Genomic DNA, 12,843 nt, shown 5'->3' on the forward strand with positions numbered 1-12,843 from the left:
GATTGTGTTTATTGTCAAACGGTGTCAAACGGCTACCTCAGGTCACCCACTGGAAGAATTTAAGGTAGGTAGAGCCACTTTGCTGCTGTTATTTAGTTATTTGTTAGGGAGAGGGAGATGCATGAGACTGAATAGACAGGAAAAAGAACATTTTTTGATGGCTATGAACATAAAGCTTAGCATTTGGAAAAGCACTATGTTCACTCAGAAGGGTGTCTCCTAAATCTCTAGCAAGAGATAGCTGAATAATAGATTGTGCTGATATTTTATACCTTGGATTGTCTATACTCTGAGCTGCTGCTTCTGAACTTTGAACTTACAATTTGAAGAAGTCTGGGAACTTTCAAATCTGGTACCTGGATACTAAAGTGTTACCTTCTGTTAAAAATTTATAAATTTTTAATTTTTAACTTTACTTGGCAATTTCCATAGTACATGGGCATCATTTTAGTTTTTCACTATGGTTTAGGTTTCTCAGACTTGTTGGAGTACAGGAAACATGGGGGATATAATGACGTAAAATGGCATGAAAATAAATGTAAATAAATGAGGTTTAGTTTAAAATTTGCCTGGAGCACTGGGCAAAGAGCCAAAATGAATTAAGCAATGGAATTCTTAACATGAGTATGAGGGAAAGAAGCTACAGAGGTTAAGACTATTTTCTGTGTGGCCAGTGATTATTGCTTAGGCTTAATATTAGCTGTGTAGATTTCATAAGGCTGCGAGCTAAAATGGAGATGGCCACTAATCCAGTTATCTTTGAAGTGACTGAAAACTATCTTCATTTATTAACACATCTTTTTGAGATGTTATGTAATACCAGGGCAAATAAGCAATCAATTAATACCCTTTAGAAACTAAAAGTGTAAATGGAAACACTAACAAAGTTGTAGTATGATCTTTCTGCTGCCCTTTGGGATACAAAATATGTAGTACACAGCCTATTAGTGCTCCTGACACTGAAACGGTTCTTGAAACAGGAGTGTACTAGTTTGGTCAGAGTGATTTTTGTTGTAGTTCTAATTACTGAAAAAATCCAAATCCAGCACTCGGACTATGATGCACAGCTCTCCAGATATTGTAGAAAATATGTATTCTTGTGGTGCCAGAGAAACAGCAGCTGTACGTAGTGTGAGGGAAGGAGATGGACGCTTAGACCACAGTGCTCTTTCTTCTGTACCACACTAAGATTCTGTTCACCTTGCAATGAATGATCTATCTTTGTTAGATCAGACAGGCCAGCAAGGCTTGTGTCAAAAGGGCCTTTTCAATTTGTTATCCTAGCAGCTGGTTCTCTTCCATTGCCTTTGCTTACTGTACATCTGGAAGAAGACTTCTTGCAGCTGGGAGCCATTTCATGTCTAAACCACATCCCCTGTCCATAGCAGAAATACTCTCTTGACAGCAAATGTCAAGCAAACCCTTAATGGGCTATTAATTAAGAAAATTAAAATATGAATTAGTACAGAATTTGTCACTGGATTTGTTTTGCACTTTTATCCCCTGTACTTGTTACTTTGCTGTTTATATTTTAGTAGAATCTGACATCTTGGAAAATGCAAGAACCATTGTTCTTTGTATAAGCCTTTAAAAGATATGAACCCATCCCACAGACAGTAAATACTAGTGATTAAAAAGAGAAGCGCAGGTAGCTTAAAACCAAAACTGTAAAGCTGGTACCACTGAAGATAAAGTGAAACTCTCTTCTATGGCCATAATTTTACCTTGGTGTGTACTATAGTCTTTTAAATCCTTTTTCAAGTGATTGAGTAGAAGTGGGTTCTTTTTCAAAGCTGCTGAAAATGTTAATGTCCACTGAAGCTAGTGCTAGTAAAATGAGGTCATTTTTATTTACCAGCTGGACTTGAAGTATTTGGCTTTTGCTTCAGTATGTTTGGCCTGCAGGACTGACGATAAGGTTTATCCTGGTTGTGAAATACTTAGAATACCAGTAGAAATAATAATAGTCACAATTGTCCTTTTCGTATTAAATGGAAAAATAGTTTCATTCTAAATACATTTGGCATAAGGAAAACTAACTTTAAGATAAAAAGGCCATTCATTTTTAAGTGTATTCCAAAAATGTATTTTCCGTAAGTGCAGCAATTTTAATCTTCTGCACTCATCTTTTTGCTAAAAATATAACCCATTTTCTTATTGATCATTTTAAAATGTCAGTTTCTAAATAAATGTGTATATAAGGTTAGCAAGAAAGATTACTAAAGAAAAAGAATAAAATGCAGCCATTCATCTGTTGAGCAGGTTAATTTTGAGGTAATTTATTCTACTCCCTTAATTTCTTGCCTAGACAAATTGAAATTCTCTATGCGGTGTCCTTGAAAGGAATCTTATCCCAGTTGTGTCAGTGCAGGCTCCAGGCACTGTATGTTTGGTCAACAAGCAACAGTGGGTGGTCAGGCTGTAGCACAGGACAAGAGCCCGCTGTGCACAGGAAAAAATGTTCAAAGGTGTTTAAGGGTGGTAAGGAAGTCTGCCGCCCTTCAGAGAGTCCGGAGGCTATAGATCAGTGTTCTCTCACTATTGTAGCCTGTGAGAAAATTCACTGTAAGATACATAAAGGATGAAAGAATACAGTAACTGTATTCACCTGATTGCACATCTGTAGATTCTTTTTTTGAATCTTGCTCATATACAAGCTGTGTATATACATTTAGTCTGTGTAATGACTGGTGTTTGACTTACCATGGAAAATCTTATTGAAAAGTTACTCAGACTGAAGTTTGTGACTTGTCATTAAAATGTTTTTTTTTTGTCATTCCAAATATATTGGCACTGTATTATCCCCTGTTCAATCAGTATCTTTTGTCAAAAGCCTTTTCAAGACCTTTAGCTGAATGTTACGTAAATGATGTGACAGGCTTATGGAAGGGAGGTGAGATAGGCATGACTCCCAAAAGAAACCTCATTCTGTTAGACTGCGAGGAAGAAAAGAAATAAGCAGAGTGCAGAGCTGTGGAGCAATGGATAGTGCAGAACAATTTGTATGCTCTGTTTCCGAATAGTTTTGAAATATGAAAGTAATGCTACTTTTAAAGATTTAAATCGTTGACTGGTTTGCAGATCATGGCAAAAATTGTTTTAGACAAATCTCATGTTAGCCTTATTTTTCATTAAGGCTGTAACATGCAGCAGGCCTAGAACATACAGATAACATACACAAAAAATGGGATCAAGGTGAAAATAAAACCTGCAATTAGGAGCCAACACAGGTGACTTTTTTGAGTTATATACTAGCAAGTGAATGCACAAACTGAGTAAATGACCTCCAAACCCATTGCTGGGGGGGCAGGGGAGGGAGGGGGCAGAACTTATTCTGGTGAGATCTTACTGAACTAGAACAGGAGACCTGAACAAAACCACTGTACTATTTATATTTCACATGGTATCATAATGCTTTTATTTCATTCTACACACCTTTAAAATATCTGCGTACAAAGGAAGTTGAAACCCAGTAAAATCCTTTAAAAATTTTTGAAAGCAATGTTAAAGTCCTTAAAACTGCTGCTTATTTGATCTTCTCATGGTTTTACAGTTGTAAATGTAATAAGGATTTAATTATATTTCTGGTTTGTCATGATTGTTTGGTAGATGGGGAGAATGTAGTGCATTTATTTTTCCAGTGTTTCTTTGATTAAATATACACTTGGCCCTAGAGTCACTGAAAGATATGCTCCGTGTAGATGCTGCATTTTGGGAAAAAACACTTCTGTAACATCAAAGATGCACTGCATTTTTAAAAACGAGCTTGTCAGAATGTATTGTTCATACTGTATATAGGGTATTGTAAAACCTGTAAGCACAGTAAGAAGTTAACTTGTTGAAATTTGAGATTGTTGATATCCTATATTCAGATTAAAAATGTRGAAATAGTATGCAAATCAAATCATAAATAAACAGTAAATTATTATTTGTGGTAGTTTATGTACCTTTATAAATATTAGTATGGGCTGTAGGCAATAATATTAATTCATTATATTACATTATGTTGCTAAACGTAAGCTCTTGGCTCTAGAGAGGGAATGAGTTGGGGATGGGAGAAAACTTGTTTGTAAGTTAACTCTCACTTCCCCCTTCCCCTCAAGATTTATGCTTTAGTGTGCAGTCTTCAAGCGCTATCTTCTGGTCAGTTGAGAGCAAGATCAGCTTTGCTAATGTAGTCCAGATGTTTATTAGTCCTGAGGGTATATGTGCTGTTGTAGTTCCCTGCTGCTGTGTTATACTTGCTTGTAATGCTAGACAACCAATTAAGAAATTAGTTCACGTTAAACTTTCTTTTCCTGGTACGGCTGCAAACTGATGATGTGGTTTTTTCTGGTGGAACAAGAGAGTATTCTTTACATGTTTTCTGTTACTGGTGAATATATAAACCATTTGGGCAGCAGGGGGTTAGTATATCATCAGCAATACAGAATTTTCAGGTTTTCAGCTACCTCAGGCAAATGGTTTTAATTGAGCTAATTGACATTAAGATGTTTTTGTAAGTATGTCTGTTTTTCTTAATTCTGAGGTTTAATGGGTACTGTCATTTTTAGAGACCATCTGTTTACAAGAAATTCCTCATATTAACAAGGTGTTTGAAGGGTGAGGGCATAAATTCCATATGTGAACATCAAAGAGGGAAGTTTTGGTGTATCATGGGGTTTTTCTAAATGTAGTTTATGTGAAAACAGCTTTGTTATTTTTTTAATATATGTTTTAACCATCAAATATCTGTGTCTTTTATTTCTTTCAAATTCTGATCTTTATCTTCTTTTTTCCAACCAAATAAAATGCAGATATATTGAATCTCAGAAATAGTTAAATTCTTACGGAAGCCACAGAACTGTGCGAAGAACTTAAAATTTCACAAGGTCTTCTGTAAAATCTGCTTTTTACTCTGGGTGGAATCTCTGTAACATATTTAATGCATGCTTTTTTGTGGGCCTTTTTTTTTTAATCCTGAGAGGGAAAAATTTGTTTTGTTTTTACTTCATTCTGTAAGATTTCTGGAATGTTTTTACAGATGTCAATTATTGCAAATTTGCAGCATTTAAGATGTGTCTTAGAAGCCATAGGCATTTAATTTGTAAATGCAGAAGATGCATGCCCTTACACAGATCTCTGTTGAGTGGACAGTTGCATAATACTTGGTCATAATTAACTATCTGCACTTGGAATATGTGTGCCTACTTTAAAAATGTTTGTTAGTTTTAGTTTTTTCTTCCTTGTTATTCTATATCTGTTTCATTTATTCAAAAGGAAAGGTCTTTCCCCAAATTCCTATTCAAACTCATTGTAGAACTTGCCCATGATGATGGTGGATAATCTGCCTAAATCACTGCGGCACATTCTATATTGCTGAAAACTTGTCAGTTTTAAGGGTGTCATAAAGATAGGTTTAATAGTTAGGTTTAATAAGTGATGTAGGGATTAAATATTCAACAGACTCTTAATACAGACAAAAGGTAGCGCAGATGAGTTCACCAAGTCAATCAATGTAGTGTTCTGTCACCACTGTTAACTATGTACTAACTGGATCTATTTACGTCAATGTTTTATGGTATGAACAGTAGTATGATGAATGTAGGAACTAACAGTTAGCTCTGTAATGGCAATATCTCAGTGAGGCCACAGTGAAAGGCCACAGGAAATTGCTTTAAAAAAACATAGAGGGATTATGGGAGGAAGAACTCCTTTAGAAAAGAACCAAACCCCAACATTGCCACCTTTCAGAAGTTTGCATGTATTCCGTGCACTTGTATAGCATTAAGAAAAAAAGTGGAAACTGAGATGGACCAAAGAATGATGTTTTCCATATGGTACTAGTGGCTTTGGCTTTGCTACAGGAGTCAATAGCAGTGTTATTGAATAGCATTGGCATAGGTGAACAAATACTGTAATTAACCAGGATTAAGAATGTTTTAGCTGGATAACTTGGACTTGAATCACTTCTGAATTAAAATAGAATTCCATATCAATATGCAATTCCTCATCAATTTATATGCAATATCTTTTTTTTTTTCTTCCCCCTAGGCAATTCATTGCTCCACAGCCCAATGTTAGACCTGGATAGTGATGTGCGTCCATCTCCAATTGGCCATCTCAGTCAAACTGCTTCACTGAAAAGGGGCAGCAGCTTTCAGTCTGGCCGCGATGATGGTAGTCACTTGTTTTATTTGGAAAAATAAATATGCAATTCCTTATGTCCAGTCTGTGGTGTAGTCAAAAAACAAACAAACAAACAAACAGAAACCCAGAGTCTCTGTCTGTTTGTTGTTTTGGTGTGTTGGTAGACAGCAAATCTCCAGTCAGCAGCTGGCTAACATTACTCATTGCTGTAGATTGTCTTAGTCTTCTGTAAAGACAAAGTCTTAGAGGTGAATTCTGAAACTTCACTCAGATCTCTTGATAGGATCTTAAATAAAATTCTTTTTTTTTCTCATGCATTATCATTACTTACCAAAGGGATCCTCTGCTTTTTGGAGGTAAAGAGCAGTTTGTAACTGAAATTTGCTTTGTAAAATATAGTCCAGGTAATAAGAGATATTCCTCCTCCCCACCCCCCAGAAAAAAACAAAAACAAAATAATTTTTTTCTCATATATGTAAGCAGCTACTTTTCCTTTGCTGTTATTATATCTTTTGTGTATGCTTTAAAGACACATCTGCTGTTGCTGCTGCTTTGCAGATTCTGTAGCCAGCAGTTAGAACCAAGTTTCAAAGGAAAGCTATAGGATCAGAGCATCATAATCCCTTAGGAGCCTAATCCACTAGCTCCTTTAGAAGTCACAAAGATCCTAGACTCAGGATGAGTTGCCTCTGCCTTGAGTTCGTTGGCCCTTTTGTGCACGTACCCACTTAATGCCTAGAAAGAGTGAGGTCTCCACCGTCTTCACTTTCTCTGGGTGGAACACCAAAATAAATCAACCACTCACAATACCCATGCAGAAGCTTCAATTCCAAATATGCCATGATGTGTTCTCTTTTCAGGCTGCTTGTGCACCGGTTCATTTTTCAGCAAATTTGGGAAGTGAAATCTCCTTTCCCCCCCCCCCCACTGTGATTCACCGTGATTGTCCATGAGATCGTTTGAGCAAATAACTTTGAATTCCAAATTGTAGCATTCAAATAACATTCAGCTCTGGCTTGAGCATATGTTCATGAGGAAATGCGAACAATAACTTTAGTTTCATCTTCAAGATGTATGCATTAAGATGTTACAGTACAGATTATAAGAATTTATCATAATGATCTTGGTTATATGGCCTAGCTAGACACTGTAAAGATACCTAAATGATTGATAATCATAGTAATACTAAGCGTGTGGTTGAGGGAAGTTTGACAGTTGTTTGAAATATCCTAGACTGCAACAGAATTTACTTATTGAAGATTGCTTTTCCTGAAAGATTGATCTCTACTCTTCCAGTTTCTTGCCCCCAAAATATACTTCAGATGGTAAAGGGTATCACTGGAATCTTAACAACAGAGAGCAAGTTTCAAACTGGTGAGCATATTTCATAAGTCAGATACCCCCATGAAATTCTCATAGATTTCACAATGATCCAGACTGTCTTTTTCAAGTGACTGGGTGGTTCAACACAGGGAAACACCATGGTGATTATTATCTTTATACCCTCAGTTTACAAATCAGTGGTCTTTTTACCCTGGCTGCTGTTAATTGCTGAAGCAGAACGAGGATTTGTAGATCATTAGGTATAAAATAAAGGAAGCTCTGTGCTGACTACCACGACCAGGGATCAGAACAGTTTAAAAGCCTGTTGCCTTTTGCTTTTCCAGCTGTCAGGTTTCTCACCAGCTTTAATATGGATTGGAGCTTTCTGTAGCTACACAGTCAAAATATCCTGAGGTTATGGCCAGAGTGTCCTTTTGATATGATGTGCAGTAGCTTACTCCACCAAATAACTGCTATCTGCCGACTCAGGATTGAGGCAATCTCTGAAATAAGTCAAAAGTGTGCTTCCTGCAGAATTAAAAGAATTTCATAAGTGAAATAAACCTTGGCAGTGTATTTATAGTTGGGAACATATGTCCCTTGTTATAACTTTAGGTGGGTGCTGGAGCATGTGGCAAAGATAAGTTGGTTTCTAGAAGGAGTTGACGTGTTCTGGTTAGAATTTGGGATTTGTTGGCATTATAGCGCTTCTGTTGCTCTAGCATCATTGGCACAGCTTCCGAGCAAAGTCACAGCCTATGTTAGTAGGAAGAGCTGTTTTACTATGGGGTCTAGACCATTTCTTTAACTGTCAGAAACCAAGCTGGCAAAAGTGTTTCTTGGTCATCCTAGCTGTATCCACACCAGGAATTATACTGATTGAACTTCGAAGTTTTCATGTTTCTCAATTGATGCATCATTGTCAGCAGAGTTACATTTTCATTATGCCAGAGTCTGTCTCCATATTTTAGGCTTTTATTGTGGGGTTGGTGGGTGGTAGTTTCTTTTGTGAGAGAAGAGGGCGTGGGCGGGCACGTGTTGTCCAAAAACTAATCAAGAATTCCCTAGCTTCTTGGGTATGAGAAGAAATTATTTTGGGTAGTGGAGATGTTTATCCATCCAGTAAACAAGTGGACCAGTATTTGAGCTGCAGCTCTATAAACGGATGTCACAGAAAGCATGCTGTGTTTCAGGGAGATTCAAGATTGTCTGCCAACACAACAAAGACACTGCTGAGGTTCTGGTGAAGCAGGCTAACCACCTAATGGTCTATTAAGCAACCACGTTTGCCTAGCTGGCGAATTGTGTAGGAGTCGCATGTTTTTAATTTTGTCATTTATAAAAGACCTAAAAAAAAAAACAAACAAACCTGGATTCTCTTTACACATTTTGTTCAAAAATCTGTGATTTCTTTTTATCCACATTATAAAGTGGGCTCTAATTTTTAATATGAAATATAACAGTCTTAGACATAGGAATTACTTATATATCCTGTTTTGCTAAAGCATCATAATCATGAAAGGTTTACATGGAGAAGGCAGATGGTTATAGAGCAGTATTTCCCAAAGCTGCTGTTACTTTACGTATTCATCAGCACCTTTCCCCTGCCTCTTTTCAGCTTTCACTTTACTTTTCCCCCAACCTCACTTTTACCCTCAATAAGAAACTGAGAGAAGTTAGCTACTGTCAAAGTTTAAGCTATTTTCCTGATGTGTTTTGATAACCAGTGTACAAGGCGTGGAAGCAGGTTGGTGAAGAGAGAAATGCCACAGTTTTGTATGTTAATCCTGACTGTGTTCTTTGTCCAAGAATCTCAGTGTATACTTGGTACTAAGTTAATTGAGTTTTAACAACAATGTTGCAATCTGCCCTGTTTCTTGGAGAAAAGACTTTACCAAACAAATGGAGATGAAGATGAGAGATTGGCAGCTTGTGTCGCGTGAAAGGGAGGGACGGAAGGCCCTTCCTTATCTTTATAACTTATGTTTGCCTGCCAGAGCCCCCCGTTTGAGGACTTTCCCTGAGACAGTTTCGCAAAGTGAAAAGAATAAGATTTTATTAAAGCGACAGATACAACAGGTTCGGAATTGCCATTGATAAATGCATTTGCTGCTACAAATTTTCTTTCTATGAGCTCAAACTAACAATTAAGCGCTTTCAATAACAATATATTTTCCCGGGTAACGTCCAACGTTTGTCGGAGGCACAAGTCTTACCAAAGAGGCGTCCCTGTTTGGGGGAGGGGAGAAGGAGGCTCGCTCGTCAGCAATCTCCGGTGAACAGGTCGGCGGTTCAATTTTCTTCCCTTCCAAAAACTTTATTGAGCTATCCTCTGTTTTATAGCTGCTGAAGGTGGGATGTGGAAGCGCGGCAGACATACTTCATTGGCCAGATTGCCATTTGCGCGGTTGTTGGGGGTATGCCCCCCCTTATTTACATATCATTATGCAGCAAAGGGCATGATTTTTAATATGGCAAGCAGGGATAATGAGGCTGGGGGTACTATAGGTCAACAGTTAGTCTGTGAGCAGCAATTATTTTTTGGGATGCAACCCTTTGTGGTCGGGGCGGACCGTGATACCTCCATATCGCTCCCTCCTCCGCTGTGCAGCTGGAACAAACTGTCTGGCCTTCACCAGCTAGTTCGTTGCTCATGTTGCAAAAGGGTGATGTGCTTTGGCTGCCACGTACTGTTTTTCCCGTGTGCCCCCTTATCTTTCTCCTTGAATTCTCTCTTGTTCCCACAGCTTGCCCCAGGCCAGGATGGAAAATTCTATATGAGCTGGAAATAAAGCAGATCTTCCAGTTCCCATTGTTTGCCTTAATCACGAACCTATCCTACTAGGTCTGTTTCTTCAGCATCACCACCTCATCATCTGAAACTTTTAATGTCTTAATTGCTTTCATGTTTCCTTTCCAGTTAGACTGGTTGGAAGACAGAAGAACAGCTGAATGGATTGTTAGGTGGATTGCATTAGATACCCCTGCAGAGAAGGCCTGTTCTATATACTATCATAGTGCTGGCACCTTGTAAGCATATGAGAAAAGATGAAAGAACTTGTGTCTACTAATTGTGTATGTGTATATGGACCAGGCTGTTCAGTTTTTCCACTCCTACCTGAAAGGTTTTGTGTGTATACAGTATAGTCACTCATATGCTACAAAGTGGCAGCAAGCCAGTTGTAGATCTTTTATTATTAATTCAAAGTTACTTACCTTTGCTTCTCCCCCCACCTCTCCTTTTAGCTTGGCGATACAAAGCTCCTCAGCAAGTTGTATTTGTTGAAAAGTTGACAAAACTTGTTGTAAGCCAGCTGCCCAACTTCTGGAAGCTCTGGATTTCTTATGTGAACGGAAGCTTATTCAGTGAGGTATGGGTTCTTGCATATAAATGACTTCTAAAAAACCAAACTCCATAATAATTATCTGTTTGAAGTATTGTATTTCACTGGAAGAAGTGGCTGGACTTTTTTTGATCAGAGAGGCTTATAAAATGATTTGTAGACATGTAGACATTTGAGAGCTGCTAACTTTGGGTTATTACAACATTGACTAGTAACCTGTCTGGCAATACTGACCTTTAGAAGTGAATTCTTAGTTTTATTTTTAAAAGAACAAAATCATACACTGGAATTATTTAGAATTCTGCCAGTGGTCTGTGTGTTCCACACACTGGAATTAAAATCTGTGTAGTTTCACTTCTTACTCATTGCTGGCCAGCTGCCCTTGCTTGGTTGATCTGAAGAAATAACAAACTGCATGAAGGGTAGAAATATGTAAGAGACTGTTGTAGAGAGAAAAAATTTGTTTCGTTTCTTTGGAACCAGAATATTCATTTCTTGAGCTTTAAAAATTTGAAAGTGAAGATAAGTTCAGCACCAGAGTTGCAGAATGACCAAGGCCCAGAGTGGTGCACACAGACACACTCTAGACAGGCCAGTCTGAAAGTAAAACAGATAGTCACCTGTGCTTCTAGTTCTTCTTGTTCAGATGGTCTGAGTTTTACACATTCTGTAAATATAACGCCAATACTCACAGAAGCAGAAAGTATAAAAAAAAACAAATTTAATGATTCATGCCATCATGTGCCATTTTTATGTGCATGGTATTAACAGATTTTAAATGGACACATTTCATAATTAACTCACTACAGGTAATATACAGCCTACTGCCATAATCATTATCAGATGAATACAATAGCTTTTGGTTTTGTCTTACTGCTAGAATTTGGTCACAAAAATGCAGTATGTTTTGCAGAGAGATTACTTCCAGTACTCAAGCCATTTTGTTTCTTCTCCAGAAGAACTGTAGCTGTGGGATATTCCCAAGGAGTCTTACTAGGAAAAACACATGATTTAAATGTGGGGAAAGGTAGCTGTGCATTCCATCAGCAGATTTCAAGGCATTAGTTAACATGCAATCTGCATAGCTATCCCTGAAAATTCTTGCTGACTGAAAGTTGGGGTCATTGTACATCCTATAAAACTGTGAAGACAAGGTCTGTAAGGAGAAGTAATGTCAATTGGGATAACAGGAAACACAGATAGAAAATAAGCAAGCTTTTGGACACACATGTTCTTAAGATCAGCTTCTATTTTGAACCTATAAGTTTGTGCAACTAAAACCTCTCTGTTTAATTGTAGCTGTTTCACTTAATCTGTTAAGATAGTCTTTAATTTGCCATCCTTACTGTAGCCAGCTGTGCTTACATCCTTAAGTCATCACAGCTACATCATCCCACCAGAAAGTCATCCTTAAAGCAAAGCTATAGCCACAATTAACTGCTACTCTTTGCAGCTTTAGTAGAAAATAAAACAAATTCACATTGGGGAAAGGAAATTTAGAAGCTTATTTTGTCATTGTCCGTGTTCTCTGGCTAACTAATGAATTAATTTTTTTAAGCTATCATTCTATTTATTGCTGCTGTCTGTAAATGAATATAATGTTTTCATTTAATGATACTGATAAGTACTATAACCCTGTGTATGTTGAATGCAATATACAGATCCTTATAGCCTTAGTGAATAGATTCTGTTCATTATCCTCATTTTACAAATGATAAAATTGAAAGATACAACATTTATGGATAACATCCAGTGAAACAGGTAGAATCAAGAATAAAACTTGGTACTGTTGATTTTCCCAACAATCCTTCATTTCATAAGGGAAATGACAGCCTTTATGTTTGGTAATAATACTATTGGAAATAAAACTTTATAAATTCACCTGTAAGTTACTGTGATTTTTTTTTCTCTGCAAGTACAATGAAAAAGAAAGCAATTTCTAGAGAAACTAAAAAAGCATTTTGAACTGTAAACAAAGTTGAGAAGTCCTGCTTGTGAACATGAGTGCAAGTGGAAAACAGAGTGATCTTATGTAATGTCTGATCAA

At 37.3% G+C, this 12,843-nt stretch overlaps 1 protein-coding gene across 10 annotated transcripts in view; it reads left to right on the top strand.

The window, feature by feature from the left end:
- The window catches only part of EXOC2 (exocyst complex component 2), a 144,628-nt gene that overhangs the window by 66,117 nt on the left and 65,668 nt on the right, over positions 1-12,843 (top strand). For 9 of the 10 annotated variants that reach the window (XM_026069868.1, XM_026069866.1, XM_026069876.1 and 6 more), the window contains 2 exons: positions 6,034-6,159; positions 10,699-10,823. In XM_026069868.1, coding sequence (XP_025925653.1) covers positions 6,034-6,159; positions 10,699-10,823 — 251 coding nt within the window. The remainder of the gene's footprint in view (positions 1-6,033; positions 6,160-10,698; positions 10,824-12,843) is intronic. The other variant, XM_026069869.1, reaches the window with a different exon arrangement.

This window comes from Apteryx rowi, unplaced genomic scaffold (genome assembly GCF_003343035.1).
Source record: "Apteryx rowi isolate R43461 unplaced genomic scaffold, aptRow1 scaffold_3, whole genome shotgun sequence".
Lineage (NCBI taxonomy): Eukaryota > Metazoa > Chordata > Aves > Apterygiformes > Apterygidae > Apteryx > Apteryx rowi.